This window comes from Micropterus dolomieu, linkage group LG19, assembly GCF_021292245.1.
Source record: "Micropterus dolomieu isolate WLL.071019.BEF.003 ecotype Adirondacks linkage group LG19, ASM2129224v1, whole genome shotgun sequence".
Lineage (NCBI taxonomy): Eukaryota > Metazoa > Chordata > Actinopteri > Centrarchiformes > Centrarchidae > Micropterus > Micropterus dolomieu.
Window position 1 is genome coordinate 27,285,302 of NC_060168.1, and position 24,280 is coordinate 27,309,581.

The window sequence follows — 24,280 nt, forward strand, 5'->3', positions numbered from 1 at the left end:
CAAACAGTCCAAAACCCAAAGATATTCAATTCACTCTGATTTGAGAAGGCACAAGTGAATAATTGCTATTTTTGCTTAATCAATCATTAAAACATTTGTCGGTTAATTTTCTCTCCGTCGATTGTTTCACCTCTAGAGCTTAGAGATGACTTGATTGAACATGGTCATGATGACTGATATAAAGAGAGTGTAGTTAATTTATTTTCTATACTATATAATACAGTGAATATGCATTTTTATTTTCAGTTGTAGTGTCTTCCTTTGTGTCTTTGAATTTAGAACCCAAGTATCTCTTCCCCAGCACAGATAGCAACTGCAGAATATGTGGTTATAGTTATTAATAGCCAAATATCCTACAGAATGCTTTGATGGAAATAGAACAGATATTTTTGGGAGCGCTTATACTCGATAATCAAGCCAAAAGTGTGCCCTCTGCAACTGGGAAAATTAACTACTCATTTACAACTGGCCGTGGTTCATTTCTCAACCGGTGTTACAGAACACACTTACTGGGATTTGATGTGCTTTTCATGTCAGTTTTGACATTCAAAGACCTTTTTGAATGTTGAGTATTTTCAGAAGGCTTGACAGATCACATTTATTTTCAATGGTAATGAGCCTGCATGGCGAGGATAACAAAGTACACTGTTTTTTTGTTGTTTGTGTCACTTATATTTGATCAAAAGTTTTCTAAACAATTGATAACAGGACTGTTTCATCTGTTCAATGTTGAGTTAGTGTTAGACAATGCTGGATGCTGCAGGGGATTGTTGAGATATTAATAACCATGCTAATTCTGCTTGTCTGGTTAAGTAAGGGTTAAAATGTGTTTTGTATGAGTCTAAAAATAAAATTTGCGCACATGTCGTGCTTCATGTTGGGTGCACCGTCCCCTGGATGCATCCTAATATTGAGAAAGACAGTGATGAGAGCATGATGAAAGACTGTGCTCACAGTGGTTTGGAGTTTTTAGTTCAATTCGAAACACTAGTTATTTATTAAACATATACATAATATTGTTGTAATTAAACATATGTAACACTGGGTTACTACTGATATTGGCCATGAGTATGTTTCAATAAAATAGAGAATAAAACCAGCTAGATCTAACGTCCACTTACATAAAGTTGTACAATTTGATGAACTGTTAAAGATTATATAAATTAACACATCTGATTCTACACAAGTAATTATTGCTCACCCTGAGACCCATTTGTGTCTGACTCAACACACCCTCTGACAAATTACACTATAAAGGCAGTTTTTAATCCTGACATAATGACCTCTTGTCTCATTCACTCTCTACTCTAGACTATTCCCTTTAATGATGATGATTCATTTGTGGTTGTCATTGAAGTTGTTTTGTGATGAAGAATTGTCATTTACTTTTTGGTGTGGCCTTTTACCCTCGTGGTTGCTGTTCTGTGCCTCTCATGTGATCGCTTTCAGCCTGTATGTTTTTGTTGAATTTCTTTGAAGTGTCTCTATTTGACCAGTTATCTTCAAAAATATGGGGGGGGAAAAATCCCTCTAATGCCTGTACTGCCTTTTAGAAGGTATAGCCAGAGCTGTGGATGGATGGCAGTGTTGGTCTGTCAGTTCACCACATTGGTCCAGACTGAAATATCTCAACTAGTGGATGGATTGCCGTGAAAGTTTGTACAGATAGTCATGGTCCCCCAAGGATGAATCCCACTGTCTTTGGTGATGTCCTCACTTTTCTTGTAGTTGCCACCGTGAGGTTGATGTGTGGTTTAGATTAGATGGAATGCCTTGAAATTTGTGTCCCTCTCTCGATCAGTGCAAATAACAATAGTGATCATTTAACTTTTTATCTACTGCCATAATCAGGTCAAACATTTCATTATTTCATTGTAATGTTAAAGACTTCCAGTTCACAACCTGCCACAGTTAGAATTTAACCTGATCCGGAAACCTCTAGTTACTGATCAACTTTTCACTCACTTGGCAACGATGTTGCTTTGCCACTTATTCTCCAAGAGCTTCACTTTTCAAATCACTTTTTTGATTGATGCACCTTGTAGCAGGTGCAGGGGTACGACAGATGTTTTGCCCCTGTGAAGCTACAAGTGTAATCTTTTAAACGTGCCTGTCTGCTTGTGATTCTGCCAAATTATTTTCAGAGCAGCGTGCAGATGACAACAGCTTGATAAATGAAACAATCCCTTGGGCTGTAGTAGCTATGAAAATGTACTCTCATTATTAGATCATCCTTCGCGTTCTAACAATGCTATTTAGAGCCGTTGTAAGAGGACAGACGTCAAGGATTAATGCACCGGGCTGGCAGTCAGGAGCGCTGTGTTTTCTCTACATGAGGCGATCTGTTGGCGTGCAAATATATCCAGTGAACAAGGATAGACATAGATCAATAAATCAGAGTATGTTGAGTTTTATCTTATAATAGCCAGTGTGTGTCTATGACAAGACATGTGTCCTGTTGTTTTCTTGGCTTTTTGTCCCCTCCCTATCGTGGTCTTCTTGGTTACATGTTAGACAAACAAATGCATGATTGACTCTTGTTTGAGTAACATTTGCTAAAAGCTACAGCCTAGCTGTTTTTAGAAAAATATTTTCTAGCTTTAAAAAAAAGTTGTACTGGAAGTATTTGCATTGTTGGCTTTGTCCTTTTCAAGGTATTTGTTGACAGTAAAAAAGCAGAATAACGTCAGTCAAATGAATCAACAAAAGTCTGAACAATGTAAAATTTTAGTTTAAGAGAAATCTGAAGCATTTCTCCAGCCTGTGTATGTTCTATTGCATCATTTAACCCCACCACTACTCTCTTGCGCTCAGGTCCTCAAACACAGAATTTCAGTTGAGGAACTGAAATACTGGATGAGGAACTGAGCCTCAGACATGCACAAAGGTCACTAGTTTGTTTATGCTTTTTTGTCTGCTTGTGAATATGTGTCTGGCTCAAAATGTAATGAAGTGAATGATAGATTGTTTTTGAGTCATTTATCTATTTCCATCACTGCGTCATCTTGCGCTGCTGGTTGCAGCAAAATGCCTTTAATGTGAACTGGAGCCTCATACAGTATGTTTGAACGTATATTGCAAAGGAAGTGGATGGCAGAAGTTGCCATGTAATGATCTGTTGTCTGTTTTCACCCGTGAAATGCTTGCCTGTGTGTGTCATGTGTTTGTGCACGGGTGTTTCATCCAGCAGCGTAATGAGGTTTTTATGGCTCTAATGCTACGCATCAGCAAGCAAAACACCATCACATGGCCTACCCTATAAATGTGTGGAACAGTGGCAGCCACGGCGGGTTCACAGACTGTTTACAAATGGCAGATGAGGTACCCCCCCTCCACCTCATGCATTTAGCACACACTGCAATTGAGCACGAGTGCATTAATGTTATTCTCAAGTGCCGTTGTTCTCGTCACTGTCACAATCCTGTAAGATCAATGCTCCCCTGCCTCTCTCCCTTTACATTTAGCTCGTGATTAGTCAGTAAAAAATGATGAATTGGCTTGTTTTGTTCCTAGAAAGCTTTAAACGAGGGGGGTTGGGCAGAAAGGTCTGATATTCCCCAGACACGACGCTGGTGCCGCGGTGATGTAATGATGCCCCCGTTCTCTTCCCCCTGGTGATTGTTAGAGACGTTAATGACTGGGCTGCACAGCAAAGCACCTGAGCTTTTTTGTTGTTGTGATACATTACATCATGGCTCGGGGCAGGAGAGGTGATGTCATACCGGGTCTCCAGCTTCCCTCCCCCTCACCTCCTCCCACTCACCCCCCATTACTTTGACTGGAAGAGCTCCAAAACCAGCTAGTACTACGCTGCTTTCCAGGCATTGTCTGAGGCAGAGCAGCCAAGCTCTTTGTACACCATAACAAAAAGCTCCAGCCTCACACAAAAAAATTAATTTGTCAAATGTTTTGTTGGTTTTATTAGATGCTATTTATAGTCTGCGTATGTAGGTGAACAATTTTTGCACAGTTTAGACCTGATCATCAAATATGAAGCTCAGATTAAGCAGCATGATTCTTGTATAAGAATGTAAATAATGTAAAGCTGCGTCTAACTGTAATTGTCATTATTGGAGCTATTGTCTAATCTGTAAAAATTGAGAAAATCAGATATTAACATTAAAATAGTTTTTTAATTTCTTGTCAGTTGTAGGGCTGAACGATTTTGGGGGGAAATGTAATTGCGATTCTTCTGCTAGATAATGCGATTATGATTCAATTTGCAATTTCTTTATTTTTATTTATTTTAGCTAAAGTTCAATATTTACTGCCAGTCTGTTTTTGACGGAAGCCGCGTCAAGCAGCACAGAGTAGATGAACCGGGCAGGAAGTCAGACACAGAACGGCAGAGAGAATCCAGTTGATTTTTGCAGGTGAGTTAAAAGGTGCAGCTCCCCGACACCCAGTTAACTCATGACTGTGAGGTTACAACTCACAGCCCAAAAAGGAGTACAACAAACGCACATGTACATTTTCAGCTGAGGACTGCAGCTTACTTTGGCTAGCCTTCAACTCAACAATCAATCATGATTTCAGTTAAATGCTAAAGTTGCTGTTACCTTGTCTAATGGTCCGCTGACAGAACACATGCTGCTTTTTGATCAGGCGCCGTCGTGCTGTTGCCGAGGCGACAAAAGCTTCCTTTTTACGGTGGACGGCCGGTAACATTACAGATTTGTTTTCTTTAGCTTGAAATAATCCCAGACTTTGGACACTTTCTTCTTTGTCCCTCGCTGTTTTCTCTCTGTTCCTTTCTTCCCCAACTTTGCAAACAGCTCCATCATAATCACGTCGTGTTCACAGCGTAAACACGATGTGCGACAGTTATAAATGTCCATGTGAAACACTGTGCTGTATAGTTACATGGATTAAACGAAGCATCGATGCAAAGAATTTGTGTCAAAGCATTTTATGAATCGATTTAATCGATGAATCTTTCAGCCCTAGTCAGTAATCTAACTGAGAAACTTGCCAGTGCTGAAATGATGGTTTAGTTCATATTTGCTAAGTTTTGCAGGAATTGGCTTTTAGATTTCAAAACATCAAAATGACAAGAAAATAACTGTATAGCAGAAAATGATTGACACTGTCAAAATTTCAGAAAAATGGTGACAGAAATGTATTTCAGATCTACTTTTTGGGTGTGATGCTGTGATGTGCTGCTTCATCTGCTATAAAGTGCAGATGGCAAAAAAGCCAAATTGAATTGATCTTAAGTGTGAATTATGACAGCTCTAGTTGGTGATATTAAGTCCTTTGTGTCTTGGTTGTGAACTGAATTGCTGATTATTTTGCGATGTGGATATGAAGGGCAGCAGGTCTATTGTTTATTGTCTTGGTTGGCCTTTAAACTGCCATTGTTCCCTGTGATGTGTTTTTGTCATTTAAAGTGCCGTCCTCATATCTCTGTCTGTCAGGAAACCTTCATATATGGGGCCTTCTATCCAATATCAAGAGTCTCTAGAGGCATGGCCTACCACCTGAACACACACACACACACATATAATACACCCTCTTGCTCTCATAAAGCAGAGAGGTGCGTTTGTTTGTTGGTGACGCTGCTGCTCGTTGTACTACAGCTACAAAGTGAAGGGCAAGTGGCAGTCTATTGCCACTTCTACTGTCTCTTCTCCTTCACACACACAAACACACACACTCTCCCTCCCTCTTGTCTCCCCTCCCTCTACCATTTCGCCATGTCTCGCTGCTTCCGTCGCCACAGCAACTGAAAGCCCCGGAGGGTGTGTAGGGGGCTGGATGTGTGCTCGTGCTCACGCTCACCCAGCTGCCATAGCTGTTTCAGCTTAGTGGCAGTGACAGAGTGACATCATTGCTGCCAGTCTCTCTGTTTCACCTCTGTCGTCCCATTTTGAGCATTTTTCTTTCTTCTTATCTTCCAGCTCCAGCTCCCTCTTTTTCTCCTCCCAATAAACGACAGTGCTTTTTCAGTCTTTCTGTGTGTCTACCTCTTTTACTCACTCTCGCACTCTCAAGAGGACATGCTTCTGTCTCCGTTTCTGTCTCCCCGCCCAGGAAATGGCTTTCCTTCAGACCGTTACTATGCCAACCGGCTCCAGCCGCGGTCTTGCGTCGAAGTGAGCGTGATAATGACATTACTCGCACTGTGCTCCTCTATTCCTTCCATCCCTCTATCATCCATCCATCTGTGTATCTACCTTTAGATTTTTTTTCTCCCTCTCACCACTCAACTGTGTATCAGCTCTTTTCTGACATTATGCTTCTTGTGTCATCTCATTTCATCTCCCCCTCTCATCTCTCTTCCTCACTTTCATTTTCCCATCCGCCCTTCTCCTCTTTCCATCTCTCTATCTGTTCTGGGGGTGTTGTAAGCCCTCCAGAGGAGCACAGCATAGTGGGTACTCTTACAGCATCACTGTCTGGCAGGGAGCTGGTCCACCCCCTTCCCCCCCACCACACCCTCCACCACCATCCCCCTCTCCTCCTCCAAAGCTGACACACATACACACATCCCCCTGCCCCCGTTACAAACAAACCGCTGGGTTTAACGTACAGTAGCTCGGTGGAGGCTGCAGGCGTCTCGGTCTTCAAATAATGTAATGGTGCATAAAGGCGTTTGTGTGTGCATGTGCTTTCGTGTGTGAAGCTTTACTTTCCGGAGAGGGAGGGGAGAAAGAGAGATAGAGAGGGAAGGCGGAGGGAGCAAACGTGAGTGAAAGAGTTGTCAGCCATTTTTCCTCATCTTTTCCCCTGTTTTCTGCTTTATTATCGGCGCGCCGCTGTTTTCCGTGTGTAGATGTGATTGTCAAGTGCGCGCAGAGTAGAAGCTGGCTCGTCTTATCTTGGATAAAAGGATTTTTTTTTCTCTCCCTCTCTCCCTTCCTCCGCCTCCTCTGTGGTTTTAAGACATTTCTGTGGGAAGCAGCGGGGAGGCAGGAATAAACGCAGAAGCTGGTGTTGGTTTGGAGAGTCTAATCAGGCCAAGGAACAGCGGATACTCCCAAACTGTCAAGCCGCCGCCTCCTTCCAGAGAGACTGTGCAGCCGAGGGAGGAGAGAGGCGGGCGGCTTGGATGAAGATGGGGGTCTATGCTGTAGCATAGAGCAGTTCCGGGATGTTAGATTTGAGCCCGGCGAACATTTTTTCATTATGAAACCATTAGCAGCATCAGACAGCAATGGAGTCCCGAGCCAGCAAGATAAAACCCCGGTAAGTATACCTATCGACGTGCAACGTTTTCTCTTCATCTATCCCCCCCCCCTCCCTCTCCCTCTCCCTCATTTATGACCCCCTAGATATGATTACCGTCCGTATAATGGACGTGCATCGGATTTCTATCGAGCCTCTACAAGATGAATGAACGCAGGGTCGGCCAAGGATGCGACAGTAACGCGAACGGGCTGACCAGAGCCTGGTTATTGCCCTGTCGAGCCTCCGATGTGTGTCAGTGTGTTGTACTAGAAACGGCCGCCATGTGCTTGCTGTCACTCGCGCGCGCACACTCGCGTGAATCTTTAGGACGCTATTGATTGTACAGGCCTAGTATGTTTTCGTAAAATAATAGGTTTTAACAATATCGGGATATGTTTTATTAGAAGTAAAAAGAAATACGACTACCAGGGCAATATGTGGCCAGTATTAATTCAAAGAAACATTGTGTTATCGATGCCTTTAGCGATATAATAGTGATTTTGCCTTTGGTCAAAGCCACACACATCCAGCAGTGCAGATGTATGTGTGTTTAACGACCGACGTCTCCGCCCTCATTATGTTTTACGACGCACTGAAGTGGCAATACTTGATTGTACCTCCATAAGATGTGCCCCTGAAATTAACCACACCAGGTGTCATTTGCATTGGGGGGGAAAACTATACAAGCAATAGATCAGGGTGGTTAGATGGGAGGTGATGTCATATTTGCAGAGATGAATCTACCCTAAATTCGGTTATCCCACCTTTTAACCTCTAGGAGCTGTAAGTAGCATTATGGCGCTTTATGCAAAATGAGTGACTTTAAAGAAGATAATTACTAAAGCGACTGTTTACAAGAATACAGTTGATATGTGGCTGTGTGAAGTGGGGTTTTTTGCCTCACGATTATCACCAGCTGAAGTCCTAGTCTGACCCACCGGTTTATTTAGTGCTGCTGCTGGTGGCGCTGTCCGTGGTGCTGGAAGCAGCCGGCAGCTCCAACAGACACTCGGAGGCCTGAGCTGATCTGCACTTGAACGGTAAACGGATTGATCGGCTGTCTGTGCCGCTGGCATCACTCACACACCGGGACCACACACATAGACATACAGAGGCAGGGCTGTAAATCACGCTGATGGACGGTTCCTGGACCAGAGAGCACAGATGCCCAACGAAAAATCACTGTAATATTCCTATAATAGTCATAGACTTGTCATTGTTGATGACATATCTCACCTGCTTTCCACAGTTTGAGCAGCTTCCCCCAGGGAGGCCTTGTAGGATACCAAGGGCCCTAAAAATCTTTTTTTTTAATCAGTTGAATTTCTAAAACTATATTACTGCATATTTGAACATCTTTAGCAATTTTTGATTTTTTAAAATGTGTATTTTCTAAAATTGATACTTATAAATGCAGTGTAATATCCTTATGTGCCACATATAGCCAATGGTAAGTCTTAAGTGTATATAGTAATGTTTTCTTTAGGTTATAGAGACTACATACAATGCAGTGCTCAATCGTATGCTGATGCTGAATGTATACCTTAATATCAGCACTAATAGCATTTCTTCTCAAATTGGACAAAACAAGCAGACAAGTCAACACAAATAGCAAAAATGTAAAACATAGAGAAACATCAGTGCAGTAATCTATTTGGCTCATTTTACAATTGGCTGTCTTGCAGCGTGTGAAAGTTAGCTACATATTCTATAGTCAGGGTAGAAAAGAAAAACATTTTGGAAGTGTTTTTATTTTGGCACTGATTTTTAAATGAATTGTTTTTAATAGGAAAGTTCTCTATAGATTTGTATGTTCACTTCTCCTGTCAGTTTCTTTCTTTCTGTATTTTCTCTCCCTGCCCCATCATTAAAATTTTTGTTTTCTTATGTTTTTAGCACACAAAGGAAGGCTTTTCTAAATATTAATTTAGCCCAGCAGGAAACCCACCAGGGGTAGAGTCAGTAACACCCAGCAGATTGTATTACAATAATGTCATTACCGTAGTAGGCTCATGACCATTGGCTGTTATATGTTTAATATCCTAATAGCTTATCTTTCCTCTGGAGACCTGAGACTTCCATTATTATAGTTGCATTTTATCCTTACTGAAACAAGGCACATGTTGACATACATCATCGCAGTACAGTTCATGTTGATTTATTGGGTTGTTATGGATGTCTATGAACATTTTATGGAATCAGTGTTTACGTAGGAAAGACCTGTGCCCAAAAGTTTTAGCCTTGCTGGGCTTGGATGATAAATCAGATACAAACTGTGACTGGGGACTACTGTGGACACTGATAGCCTTCTGTGTACTCTGCACCTCCACCAACATACTTAAGGCAGGAAAAGGGCTGACTTTTTATGATAATTGACATCTGGAACAACAGTGATTGTAATAGCAGTATAGTGGACTGTATTCCTCATTGTATATAATCATCTTCCCTTGTCTGCTTGCTGCTTGCTTGTGTGGTACTGACTGGTGGAGCTGTAACTAGGGAGGGGAAAGTCCAGAGAGCATATCAGGCCCATTTAATCGGACACCCTGCCGAAAGGCTTATAATCTCTTGATCCGCGAGGCACAGGAAAACTAGAAGCTGCCACCATGGTCAGGGGAAACTCTAGGATGTGCCTGCTGTCTCTTTGACTTCCAACATTGGCAGCTCTCCACTTTTTAACAAGTAGGTAAAGTTGAAACCACATGTGAAATGTTTGAAGTAGCAGTGCAGCTTCAGGCACTTGCAGGCAGATGCTTGAATTAAAAAAAATAATAATTATGTTGTTGTATTTTACTCCATAATTTAAACCTGTTAAACCAACAATTTAAATTTGACTCCTTTCAGTGGAAGCATGAGGCTGTTTTTGAGACTCCATAAATGCTTACACTGCTGTACACCATGAACAGTTGCATTACTGAGGTTGGCCACCCACAATATTGGACATCTAGTGTAATAGCACAGATTTACCCCCAGCATATAAAAGCGGTAAAGAGATTGAGAGCCAGCCAGCGCTTCCGCTCAGCAATCTAGGTCATTAGGTCTACAGTGTAATTTAAGGAGCACCACATCTGCTCATATGTAGGCAGAACTGGGTGTTGTGGCTTGAGCATTAGAGGGATGCTTAATCCTCCTGTGACAGCTGATTGTATGTATTTTTCGGCTTGCGGTTCTGCAGAGCTCACTTCATTTGTTTGTGAGCGACCATCGAGTTTGGAGCAAAGAAGTGCAGAGAGACCTATATAAGGTAGGAGAATACTCACTCACAATTCCATGTTGTGGTTGATAGTGAGCATATCACTAATAGATCTGAACAACAGCCTGCTAGTACAGACTTTGTAGATCGATTGGGGTTAATAATGCACTGTATATGTAGTGCTGTGTCTTTGTACCACTGATTGGAAATGCTTAATGAGTGCGTGTCATTGTTGTGCTGGCATCCGTCTCGGTCCAGTCTCTTGCATACCATTGGGCCGAAGAGGTCAATGGACCACATGCTTATAGACTGAATGGACCGTGGCGTATTGACCGACAGACGGATGACCTAAATGGGTGGAGAGAAAGGATTAAGTGTTTATTATCCTCTCCCTTTATCCCTCTTTCCTGCCCTTCCTTTATCTCTCCCTCTTTCCAGGGGGAGGAGCTTATAGTTCATGGTGGTTTGTTTGGAGCAGTTGGGACCTTTTCTAGCTGGTTGTGGAAACCAGTGGGAATATTATTATTGACATGTACACCACTAGGCCATATCGACAAACTCCACATGACCAGTCATATACTCTCAATGATGAGAATATTCAATTACTTTACCCTCAGTGCACTTAAATTCATTAAATGTACAATCAAATGTTAAGAATTGTTGGATAAAGAGAGAGGCATTTACTTGATATCGAGCTGCGCTTTGATTCCTATATGGCTGGGTTTTTATCCACAGTATTATCTTTTTTTTTTTTTTTAAAGTATGTTCTATATTCTTAAAGGATGCAGCTGATCTTTAAAAGCTGCACACTGTACACAAGCTGTACTTTTTAGCAGACGGTACTCAAACAAAAGTAAACTGTGCATTTGTTGAGGACTATTTTATGCGGGGATTAATGCACTTTTGAGTATTTACCCCAGCAGGGCAATGTGTTTGGTATTGATTCAAAACAAACTGCAGTGCCCATGTTCATCATGTTGGAGGAACATGTCACCCAGTGCAACAGAATAGCTCATGTTAATTCAGGCTGTGGTTACACAGACAGTACTTATTTGTAGGATGAATTAATTGTTGGTTTTGATCTTAGAATTTTTGCCAATAAGAAGCATATCTGAAGAGTTGTCCTTTAATATTTGTATGCTTTAAATTTAATGTTACATTTATGTTTTGACTCTATAGATTAATGTTGTTCGTTGCTGTTGGTACACTACTGTGATCTGTTCAATTTCTGGCTAGAAACCAATTTCCTTCAGCTGCGTTTCGACCAAAGGAACTATACCCTGGAACTAGGAACCTTTGGAGGAACTCACTGCGTTTCCACTGAAGGGACCAGCATTTAAATGTAGTTCTAGGATGTTTATTTTACCCCCCAAAAAGTCCCTGCTCTGAGGTAGTACTTTCCGAAAGTACCAGTACTTTTATTTTTGTGTTGCTTTCTCTGTGCTGGAGTTATTTTAAGAACTTGATGGCTTTGTCCAGTGTTAAATTTGTAACAATCTTTATTGTGCGTCTCTCCATTATACTCCCACACAAAAAAGCTGTTTTTAATGGTCAAGTATAGCCTATAGTTTTTCATTACATTTCAGTCAAATCTCATGTTCATTTATAAATTTTGCTCATGTTTAGTGGTTACTAAATAATGATGCCTGTGCATCGCTTTGTGTGCAGTATAGGCCTACGTCAGCTGGTTAATATACCTAATCTTCACAGGTCTTTAGACTGCGGTGGAAACGCACACAACAATGGGCTGAAGGAACCTTTTATTTCCTTGAAAAGAGATCCAGGGACTTTAAAGGCCCCAGTACTTTTGGTTGAAAAGCGGCTAAAGCCACAACCTTCTTTTGACAGATGTCTTGTAATAAATATAAATGGTTGTAGTCGGAGTTCCTAAATATCTTCTCTTCTGTGGTTTGTATTACATAAGAGTGATAAACCGCACCATAATCTCATTTGGTCCCAAAAGTCATCAGAAGGGAATGTGATGAGGCCAGTAATAATAACGTGGAAGTCAGCTTGAGGCGTTCAGAGTGAAGTCGACCAAACGCAAGGGGATGGGAAATAGCAGCCCGAGGGGGGTTAGTGACTGACTGGACCCTCTGGTCAACCATTTTAGTTAGTGCAGCCAACCAGACAATTAAACGTGATGGCAATCTTTGACACAGTGTAGTCACATCACACCTCAGTGCCATAGGAGCAGGACTGTCTCTGTCCCTTTTCAGACTTATAAAAGGCACTTTGTGACTAGATATATCTTATTTTCTCATTTTCCCCGCACAAATGGCTCAGAAATGTCTCCAAATATCTTGTCACACCTTTATACTCTTCAATTTTATTGGGGTTCTATCTCAAAGGGCAGATCATGAATATTGAGAAGTATTTTAGTCAAAACTAGTTTCCAGTATTCCTCAGATATAATTCTCGTACCAAAACACTTTCCTCCCATTTACAAAACTCATTAATTAAACCCTAATACAGATGAGTGCTTCAGAAGCTGTGACGACAGTCGTTTTCTTAGAGTACATTTGAGAGCAGATGACGGCTCAAACCCATTTACTTGCAAATGAGCCTCCCAAGATGTATTTCTACACAATCTATTCCATTTGTTATCCAAGTGAGACTTCATAGTGTTGCCGCTGTTGAGGCTGATTTCCAAAAACTATCTGAGGCAGTGTAGTTATTTACAGCCCAAAGTGCGTTTTGAGGCAGATGACACCGACACCCAGACTACTGTACTTCAGAGACGATTTTACTTTTTACAGCTCAGACGAAAAAAGCTAAAAGCCCTGTCTTTTATTCACTGGCACTTATCAAAGCTGTGTTAAAAGTTTTTACTGTACAGAGGAAACATTTAAAATCTCCGTACGTAAACAAAATTTTTAATCTTGTTTACCATCCATGTCAAAAATCATACAGCATGTAATAACAACTGTAAACTCACTCTCTAGATGCTTGGATTTAGCGCTGCTATCATATGATGAAGCAACCTAGTTAAATCAGCTACATTTGACTTTTAGGTGTAAAAATTTAATATTGATGATCTGCCACAGCCAGAAGAGGAGTTGGAAGCGGCTCAGAGTGGTCTCCCTGCTGAGTACCAAATATATATTGGTAAATAAAACATTTAGCCATAAAATATTCACGTCTATAGACCCCATGAACCAGTTTACGCAGTTTGATTAAATTCATAATTCCACCCCTCTGGCATTCTTGTCAGATATGATGGATTTCATTTGAAAACACTGATATTGTGCACATTTAAAATTATTTATAAAATGTCAGTTGAAATAGAATCTAAACCGTAATATTTTTTTAACATTTAAAGATAAATTAACCATATATTAATATGTTTAAGTAAGGGGCTTGAGATAGCTAAATACTAAGAATTACTGTCAATATAGGTATTATTTTCTCACTGCAGATTCTTCAGTTTGAAACCTAATTGTTGACGCATAGTACAGTACTGTATAGGGCTGCTCTAACTATTATTTAAATTATTGTTTAACGTTCCTATTATTTTCTCAGTTATTGAATCTAAAAAATGTCAGCAAATACTGAAAAATGCCCTGTGTTATTTCCCAGAGCCCAAGGTGTTGTTCTCATAGACCTCGTTTTGTACAGTCAGTCCAAAACTCCCAAATATTCAGTTTATTTTGACAAAAATACTCACGTTTAAGAAGCTGGCACCAGCTAATGTTTGACATTTTTGTTAATCCATTAACGAGTATCGTATTTGCAGATTAATTGTTGATCGACAAATAGTTTCAGTTCCAACACTATTCACATACAGTACAGCATATTCCTAAAATAAGCCACGAAAGCTGTTGCTGTACTAACTGCTATACTTGTTTTTGTTTTATTCATCTGACTTTTAAAACGTCAGCGAGGGGAATCTCATGTTTTTTACATTTCAGGGTTAATTCCAAAGAGACATAAGTTGGCTCATTTACAATATGGCTAATTTCAGCAGGGCTTTCTTGTACTTTATACAGTATGGATTACTCAGAGGGGTTTTCCCCATTACTGCCTAGTGTTCATTTATGTTATGCGAGTTGCGTGCTTTAATTAGGGCATTGCCTTGATGTATGCAGTGTTTCTTGTTGGTTTGTTCAGTTATTAAAAAAGAAGTTCCAGCGCAGTTACCAGCTAACGTCAGGAGCTGTATAAGTGTGAAAAGTATGTCACCGAAGAGTAGCTCTTTTTAATAGTTGAAACTTGATAAATGATTTCCACAGATTATATGGAAGTCGGATGATTTAATTAAAGTCTTCTTTTCTCTGCCTTTTCCTTGCTTTGATGAAAAATGATGTGTAAAGTTGAGCTCTTGCAGTTGGACTAATTAATATTTTTTGTCCTCTTAACATTGTATAATCACAGCTGTGGAATAACAATGAATATCATTCCCAGTATTTGCAAAGTGAATTGAATCTATGAGTGTTTTTAGGCTGCTTTCAAGTTAAAATTAAAGGGACAATTTTTTTTTAGTTTGTGTATAAGTCACATGCAAAATATAACAGCCACTGGATTACTATGTGGCCACTAGAAAATAACTAGAAAATACAAAGAACTAATATTCAAGCAGAGAAGACATTTCATTTACACTATATTTTTAGACAAACTGACGGACAATATGCCGCTAAGTGTGTTTCCACATGGCTGGCAGTCAGTATGAGTGTGAGTGACCAGTGGTGGCAGCTGAGCTGGCTGATACTGACCATCTGTGTGTATGTTGTGTGTGTGTATGTGCAGCTCCCCGCAGACTTCAGCAGACTTCACCTGGCCGACGGCTTGCACCCACAGGTGACCCACGTCTCCTCCAGCCACTCAGGATGTAGTATCACCAGCGACTCTGGAAGCAGCAGCCTGTCAGACATTTACCAGGTAAGGATGTCCCCCCCAGTGGACCCCCAGATTGGACTCTCCTGGATAGTTCAGTAGGTGTGGTAGTTTGTTAACTAAATGAACTCTATACGGATTAATGAAGTCATGTGAGATTACCCCCTTACCCTATTTTAGCTAGGGTCGTATGTCATTAGCCAATATTATTCATTTTCACATTTTAAACAAGAGTAAATATAACTTTGTTTTAGCTGTACATTTGGGAAGTTAGTTAAGCAGATTGATACCACTCCCATGTCTATATATCTATAATATAAAGCGACTACCAACATCTGGTTGGTTGATATAACACATTTATTAATTAACTTTACGGGTACTGGTAGAAAATTTTGTTAACTTTTAGACAGAGCCGTTTCCACTCTATGTGCTAACCACAAGCTAAGATACCAGCCACTGGCTGTAACTGGCTTTAGCTTCATATTCTGTTTACAGACATGAGCGTGTTATCATTCTTGAAGGTTCATGGTACATTTATTAGTCATTCTGCAATACAGGGCTGTGAAATTTGTAGTCCCGCTTCACTCTACAAATATTTAAAATTAGAATATTATACCAATACTTTCTGTTATTAGCATAACAGAAAGTTTCATGTCATTAATTTATGTTGTAGTGCGGAGGATGAGGTAGAGTTGAGGAGTCTCACAGCCTGAGGAAAGAAGCTGCTCTGTAGTCTGGTGGTACAACAGCAAATACTTCTGTATCACTTGCCAGACGGCAGCAGAGTGAACAGGCTGTTGCTGGGGTGGGCATTGTCCATGTGGTATCAGCCTTCTCATCTTATTTTTAGCAACAGAGAAAATGCATAAATCCTAATATTTCAAAACGATTCCTGGCTATTCCTTGTTGTAGGTCCTGGGGGAATAGTTAGTGTTCTGTCTTTCAAGGTACAAAAAAAATCAGGTAGGGTTGTAACCAAATGGTGAATATATAAACAGTGAGAGAAACAAATGACCTAATTTATTGATTTGTTGAATAATAAAATCAAGTATTAGCTAAGGTTTGTAATCCAATCAAAGGATAATTCCATGCAGATATATTTTAGAAAGAGGGTTGAACTGAAGCCCAACCCATCCAAGTTTGTAAAACTCCTTGATGAAATGACAAATATACCTCTGGGATCCGGGGTTAGCCTCATTAAGTAGAACAAGAACATTTGGGAAAGAATGTAAAAGCTTGGCAGACAAATAGACTATACGCCACTAATAGGACACTGTCACTGCTCAGCGGGAGACGAGCAGACAGGCTGGTGGCTGCGAGCAGGTGGTCCATCCTACATCCTGACTCCAGCTCTCCCTCTCATCACCTCAAAGCAGAAGTACAGAACTCCCAGGGAGCTGTGACGTACAGTCTTGTGTGATAAGGAGCTTTCTGAACAATTTCTATGCTAAAATATTACATAAAGCAACAGTAGACTTTACAGAATATGTTTTTGTGGTTAGATTGTGATTAATGTAATAAGTAAGTAACACTAACTAAAGAAAGAAAAAATAAAGAAAAGGGGAAAATTAGAACATTTTCCACCAACCTTACCCCGCAGAGGTAAATAAAACACGATTCAGCACAAAAGAACACACACAAAATCTCGTGACTGTGGACGTGCCCCAAACCCTGCAACTAATCCTCTTAACACAGAGCACCCACCCTATTGGCTCCTAATACTATCACCTGCTGTGTGCCTATTTGTGTATGTATGTTTGTGCTTGTGACTGGGCTCGGGAATCAGTGAGAATCACTTTGTTTGGTACTAACCTCTCTTTTGCTTGTGTTTGTGTGTGCAGGGGCATTAGATCAAATTGTTTGAGTACAGCTTTATAATTGCGTGTTTGGCCTGTATGAGCCTGTATTAATCGCAGAGATGTGTGTTTGTATGTATGGCCATGCTGTGGCTGGCTGGGGCAGGTCTAACAGGCTCTACTGTCCCGAGCCTGTGATCCTGGTCTTAGAGCCATCTGCTAGCAGCTCTGTATCTCTCTCTCTCGTGATTTCTCTCTCTGAAACACACTGTCCTGTTTTCTCTGCTTTCGTCAGTTTCTCTATCCTCCTTTGCTGGATCCCTACTCTTAACAGCTTTTAATCTTCCTGTAGAAGCAGCTGCTTGGTCTCTGAGTGCTGTTTATACTTCGACACCTTGCCTTAACTTGTTTTGTCTCAACCTCATCGTCTTTATCTTTGTCTCTTGTCACAAGTGATCAAACTTGTCTGCGCAGCTCACTGGTGATCTACTTATATGTGTGCTTGTGCTATCTGTTTTACCTATTGGTACCTTTGAAAAAAAGTGCACTGAAGCTTGCATACTTGACACAGTACCTCGTAAAAAATGTCTTTATAAGAGCTTAAACAACTGTTTTGGTAATTGGTTAATTGATGCCAAACATTTGCTGGATCGAGTATCCCATATTTGAGGATTTGCTGTTTGTTTTTTTGTCTTTTATGATGGTATACTGAGTTTGGATTGTTAGATCAATGAAAGAAGCAATTTTAAGATGTCTTTTGTCTGTGGGAAATTGTGGTTTGTAGAATAATTGAGAAAATACGCGTCAGGTTTACAAAAAATAATCCACCATCGTTTCAATTAAATCGCAGAGAGAGAGAGAAAACTCTTAACAATAATGGTTCCTAACCTTCTTTGCTCACCATGCAGTTTCTTCAGTTACTTGTGACCCGCTGTCACCGGTTGCATATATAAATCTTTGAGTTGTGAATAGTTTAGATGAAAAGTTGGTTTTAGAGGCCTGCAGTAGAAAAATGATCCAGTAATTTATACAAACATCTAAAAATATTTATTTAGCAGAAATATTTCTATTTCCCTCTCCTCTTAAAATCGCTCAGATTTATTTTAGGACTGCTTAGACTACTGCACTCTACTCCCACGAGGATTAAGGGGCAGTTGTTAGTGAATTTCCCCCGTGTGGGATCTTATCTTAAATAAAGGAGATAAAAGTTTTAAAAAAACAACTCATCAGTCAGTCTGCAGGGATGAATTGCTACTGATCGAAGACGTCCTTCCCTAACTCACACTCCGCACACAAAATGAAAATATACAAGCATTATAACTGGAGAAAGGATTAACATTCATCTCTTACTATCTCAGGGTACACAGCATAACTCCCCAAACTGTTTTTTTTATGCAACATTACTTTTTTATCATTAGCTAAAGTTGCACCCATCAGGTTTCAGAATTAACAATGTAGTGTGCTGTTTGCTGTGTTTTTGAATAAACAGATCAGGGGAGGCCTGTTTCTTTACACTTGAGACCACAGGAAGTAGATGGTAAAAAGAAATATCATTTTAGTTATATACATTTTCAACATTTACCTTCTGCTGTTACGAAAAGTTGCTGAGCAGATAGGGGTAGAGATATTTGATGAGACCACTGGGCCAACTTTCCCGTCTAATCTCCACAGCCTCCTTTGGCCTCTACAATTGAAGTACCCTGTGAAGAGTCCCACATCACTCTCACATCACCGGCAACATGGCACACTGTTTTGTGTCTGAATAAATCATGAAATTGGTCCTTCAGAAGGACTTTGAAAGCATTGATCCAAGAATAGACCTGATGAAATATTAATAGCACCTGACTTGCCCACTGACTCTTAATGCTTACTGCACATTTATGGATTTTTGATGCACAGATGACACAAAAACAAACCTGTGCATGAATACAAAGGCGCACACAGGTAACCTATATTTAAATATAACATGCTGGCTCTCAGATTTGAACAAGTTATCTCCATGTGGCGTGTTAACTGTGAAGTCATTGTGTCATCTATGAAGAATTATGCATCCTCACTCTTTAGCTCATTTATGCTTGTTCACTAATATATTTGCTGCCGATAACAAGTGTGGTGAACCTGTCTAGTGTGTCCTCTGTCCATCTGTAGAAAATAGGCAATGAATATGCATCTGTTTGTGGTTTTCGGACAAAGTGTGCTCAGGGATTATTATTCAAATTTATAGTGCTCCTTTTATTTTCACTTCTGGAAAGTCAGTATTTTTTACAGCCATTTTAAGACTAGTTTTCTTTTAGTGCATCTACATATGTTCTTGATTTATTTCATTTTGAGATAATATATACTATACTGCCTGTATTGTATCCTGCTCCTGTGGCTATCCGTTGTCAAAAGGCCTCACACACACACCCAGATCATTGGCCCCGCCCACCAGGGTGTGTGTGCTTGTGGTGCCCAAATGGCCACTCAGACACTGGCCTGAATCATTAATGAGCCTTCTGCACATGGCGTTTGAGGAGAAATGACATAGGGTTTCTGTGAGAGACTGGGCACAGAGACTCTGAGCCTTGAAAAATTAAAAGCAGACTGACAGTCTGGGAGGTGAAGATGCGTCTGGCTCTGGGATTTTGCGGACAGTTTGCAAAGGCGACCTTTTCTTCTCTTTCTATTAAGACGCTTGAGGTTGGGCACCATATTGAGGTAAGAAGGTTTGCTTTTGTGAAATGCTTTGAAGTGCTTTTTCCCAACTCCTGTTCCGTGAGAAGGTTTCATGTTTTGTCAGTGTCAACCAGGCAATATGGCCCCTCTGTCATTTATAGAAATATTTGCTTTGATGATGCCAGAGGAACTCCATTCAGATCACGCCTGAACAAGTAATAGCATTATTTTTGCTCCTCATCTCAGTTAATTTTCACCAGCTCCACACATATTTCATCTTATGCTTTCAAAGAACAGGATCTGGCTGCGAGGCAGGCGGTGGAGTTTGCTGTGGGGGAGAGGAGAGGAAAGTTGGGAGTTAATTAGCTTGTTAATATGCATAGCAGACTGTTTGGTATGCAGTGTTGACGCCTGTCGTTCTCATACTGTACTGAATACCTCTAATCTATTTCATGAAATGGGTCAAATAGAGTTTTACAGCAGCTCTTTTTTTATTTTGCTTTTGGTTGAAAATGTACTGTGTCGCAGCTGTTTTGTATGTTTGTACCGTCAAGTGATTTCAGCAGTGTGGATGTGCTATGCAGCCTCCACTTCTGTATCCTTATTATGCTGATTCTTTACACTGGCTGTTTATAAATGAGTTCACTCTGTCAGACTTTAGACAGTTGAACATGAGTTTGGTCGCTGGCTGGGTCAGCAGTTGTCAACATTTTATTTGCTTTTCAAGCATCTAGCTGACAGTCTAAGGCATTGTTTGTGATGAGCATGCAGTTAGCTGGTTTGGCTATAGATGGACACACTGGTCAATCTGAACGTTGACTTTTTGGTTAAGGACAGCCAGCTATCTAGTTGGCCAACTGCTGATGTTGGATGGACACACCAAATCTGTCACCATGTTTAGCTTTAACTGCAGAGATCTGACTAATTTCTCATCTGTTTACTCTTTGTAGGCCACAGAAAACGAACCGGGTGACATGGACCTGAGTGGCTTGCCAGAGACCGCCGTCGACTCGGAGGAGGACGACGATGAGGAGGACATCGAGCGAGCGTCCGACCCCCTCATGAGCCGGGACATCGTGCGGGACTGCCTGGAGAAGGACCCCATGGACAGAACCGACGATGACATAGGTGAGCACCCAGTCAGGGGGTTTATTGTGTTTTGTTTTGTTTGTGCTGTAAGTTATAAAACAAACTGTGGATGTGCAACAGTGTTTGTTTTTCAGTGCAGCTTAGTTATTTTACCATGCAGTGTTTACTTTTAAAAATATCCAATCTTTTTTTGTACAGGCCAGACATTGCTGTCTTTGACTTAAGAGAAAGTTGTTTTCAAAGATATCCCTGAAAAACAGAAGCAGTGTTGTTGCCGGCTGAGACAGTACTTCTTGTCTAATTTAGTGCTCTATAAAAGCCACACCTTCCTTTTATATATATATATTTTTTTTGTGCTTTCCTGCTCTACTTACGATGTAGACTTTCAAGTAATTCTCAAAGCCACATCAGACTTGCAGTATCATATTCCTTAAAGCTAAGACTCAATTTCAATGATAATGATAGGCATGTTAAAAAAACAAAACAAGTACACACTCTGAGAGCTTAGCTACAGATGTGGACTGGGGGAAGAGTGCCAACCATTATTCCCCTCCCCCCCTTCATGCATGCCCCTGCAGTACTCCCCTCCCTCTGCCGGCAGGGTTTTCTAGGTCACTCCGGCACATCCTCTCGCCTCACCTCTCCCAGCGCATTAAACTTTCAGTGCTTCCGCAGCTTCACACACGACGCTGTTGCCATGCCAAGCACAGGTCAGCCAGAACGCCAGACTGCTGCTGGCCAGCTAGGAGGGGAAAGCTGGTTGGTAGAAGGGGAGAGAGCACCTCAGTGTAGGGTGCCACAGAATGTCTTGAACCGTTGATTATACATAACATGTCATCGTGGCGACACACCCAGTAAATTACACCTACGCCATTCACTCAAATAACAGAACAACATATTTTCTTACTTACCTCTAGCTATGCACGGAATAGCAACTTGTCTTTCAAGAAACAATGCCCTGGTTGCTCAGCATGATCCACAGACCCACTACTGAAGTAACTGTCACTATGAAAATGGCTTACAGTGAGGTCTGTGGATTATTCAGAGTAACAGGGAAATTGTTTCTGAGAAGGCAAGATTGCTCTTAAATTAAAACGACATTAGAGCTGCAATGAATGGTTGATTAATCGATTAGTCAATCAACAGAAACTGAACCACCAGTGTTTTAATAATTGATTAATAGTGTTAGTCAAGAAACAATGATATTTCCGGCTTTTCTAATTGTGAAGATTTGCTAATATAGGCTTTTTTGTTTTTACTATTTTCTTATAGACAAAACGATTAATCAAATATGTAATAGGCAAATTAACCGCTGATGAAAATAATCATTAGCTGCAGCCCTAAATGTAATTTTTCAATGCCTCATGCTATACAAGGAAATTTCTTGCAACTATCTGCATGACTAGATACCTTTTAGAGATGAGTGAGAAAATGTGATTTGGTCATGATCATGGTTGACGGAACACTAAATGTAATTTCATTTTCAATTTCTGCAGTGAACGTCTTTAACTCACATGAGTCATTGAGTGAAGTGTCAGCAATTATTCTTGGCTCGCCTTGAAGGTTTATATCAATGGAATTGATATTTGGCTTCATGTTCTCCAGATAATGATTCCTCGGTTGGCTATTCACTGTGGTGATGATCTGTTTTTATGCTCAGCCTGCAGCTCGTGCCTTCTTGGCTGGAAGTGAGGGCAATGCAGGCCTGCCAAGAGCGCTGCCTGTCCTCTTTCTTTCCTCTGGATGTCAAGACTCTTGTTTGCTCTTTTTTCTCAACCTTCTCCACTTCCCTCCGCTGTCTCTCCTCTGTCCCTCTCACAGAGCAATTACTGGAGTTTATGCATCAACTACCAGCATTTGCCAACATGACCATGTCAGTGAGGAGGGAACTCTGCGCCGTCATGGTTTTCGCTGTGGTCGAACGCGCCGGCACCATTGTTCTCAATGATGGAGAGGAGGTGTGTGTGCATATTCATGAACACATAAGCACCTGTGTTTTGACTTTGTCTTGCCTTTAATTATATTAATATATATGTGTGCGTCTCTCCGGGACCTCTTCACACCAACGAACCTTTCTTCTTCTATTTGACATTTTTTCTGCTCTATTAAATCTGAATAGCAGACTACCCTTATCGTCAGGCCTTTCTAGTTTCCCTTAAGCAACTAAAGCAAGCATCACATATTTTCTATCTCTCTCTGACAGACACAACATGAGTTTCAATGAAGACAATTTGGTTGGTTTTTGCTATGATGCACCAAAACAATAAAGAGCAGACCTTGCCCTGGAGGCCCGGGTCACTTAAGTAAATGTCCGGTCATAGAGAATTCAGCGTTCATTGAGCATATTGTTGCTGTCGGGCTAAAAGATGTGTATCTCAAAAATGTCAGCTTTCCAGGAATTCTTGGAGACATCCATATATTTACTTAACCATCAATTTTCATTTCTATCAAGTATGTATTATTTGAAACAGAACTTTGAGTATATTGCAACATCACATTATTGTTAGCTCTAATAATCCTCTACTATTGCTGTATCCCTCTGAGGAAGCATAAAACCATCTGTTAGCGCAGCAGTCCCCTTGTAGTTTCTGCATATGGTTCTTTTTGATAAATAACTTTGACTCATTAAGGGACACCAGCTGTTTGGAATATTACTAGATTGAACTTGATCTGATCCTCAAAGTTTTTCTTGTTTTATTTGTTTTCTTTTTGTGTTCTCTTTTCTTCTTCCAACATCTAACTACTATAATCATGTGTTTCTGTGCCAGCTGGACTCGTGGTCGGTCATCCTGAACGGTTCAGTGGAGGTGACGTACCCCGACAGCCGGACAGAGATCCTGTGTATGGGGAACAGTTTTGGGGTGTCACCAACCATGGAGAAGGAATACATGAAGGGTGTGATGAAGACCAAGGTGGACGACTGCCAGGTAGGATCTTGGCTGTAAATGTTTATGCGTAGCATCAATGAGTTCGGGTCTATTCTATCTTCATCTCAGTGTGAAAAGCATGGCACGAATCCTGACATCTTATGATATAAAATTCCTCTGTGACCCACTACATGCAGGCAGATTTTGCGCTCATGACACTGAAAGTTGCTTTGGGCAGTAGCATCCACTTAAATGTGAGAAAAAGCCATTTTGAAAGAGAATAGGCCAACTCATGTTAAGAGCAAGATCAAATTATTTGCATCATGAGTTTAATGGGAACACATCACAGCAGTGAGAGTAAAGACACTAAAATGTTTTTAGTCCTTTAATCGTCGGACTCAGTAGCTGGTACGAGAAAACTCTTGCTCTTAATTAGTGAAAGACAATAATTTATTAGTGGGGCGAGTAGTTTAGTTGCTATGCAGACTTTCTAGTTGGGTGTTTTCAGTTGTATTAATTTAACTTTTAATCAGTCATTTAAGAGTTCCATTCGGTAGAGAGGTGCCAATCTCTGATGTAAAGGCACTAACAGATCAAGAATTAGGTGTATAAAGTAACAGAAATATTATACATTATTAATTAAATATTAAAATATACTTAACTGCAATACTGTTAAG

At 40.6% G+C, this 24,280-nt stretch overlaps 1 protein-coding gene across 11 annotated transcripts in view; it reads left to right on the forward strand.

Moving 5' to 3' along the window:
• rapgef2b (Rap guanine nucleotide exchange factor 2b) overlaps window positions 1-24,280 on the forward strand; it is a 107,872-nt gene that overhangs the window by 63,503 nt on the left and 20,089 nt on the right. For 10 of the 11 annotated variants that reach the window (XM_046030116.1, XM_046030117.1, XM_046030124.1 and 7 more), the window contains 4 exons: window positions 15,110-15,241; window positions 20,598-20,775; window positions 22,558-22,694; window positions 23,505-23,663. In XM_046030116.1, coding sequence (XP_045886072.1) covers window positions 15,110-15,241; window positions 20,598-20,775; window positions 22,558-22,694; window positions 23,505-23,663 — 606 coding nt within the window. The remainder of the gene's footprint in view (window positions 1-15,109; window positions 15,242-20,597; window positions 20,776-22,557; window positions 22,695-23,504; window positions 23,664-24,280) is intronic. The other variant, XM_046030127.1, reaches the window with a different exon arrangement.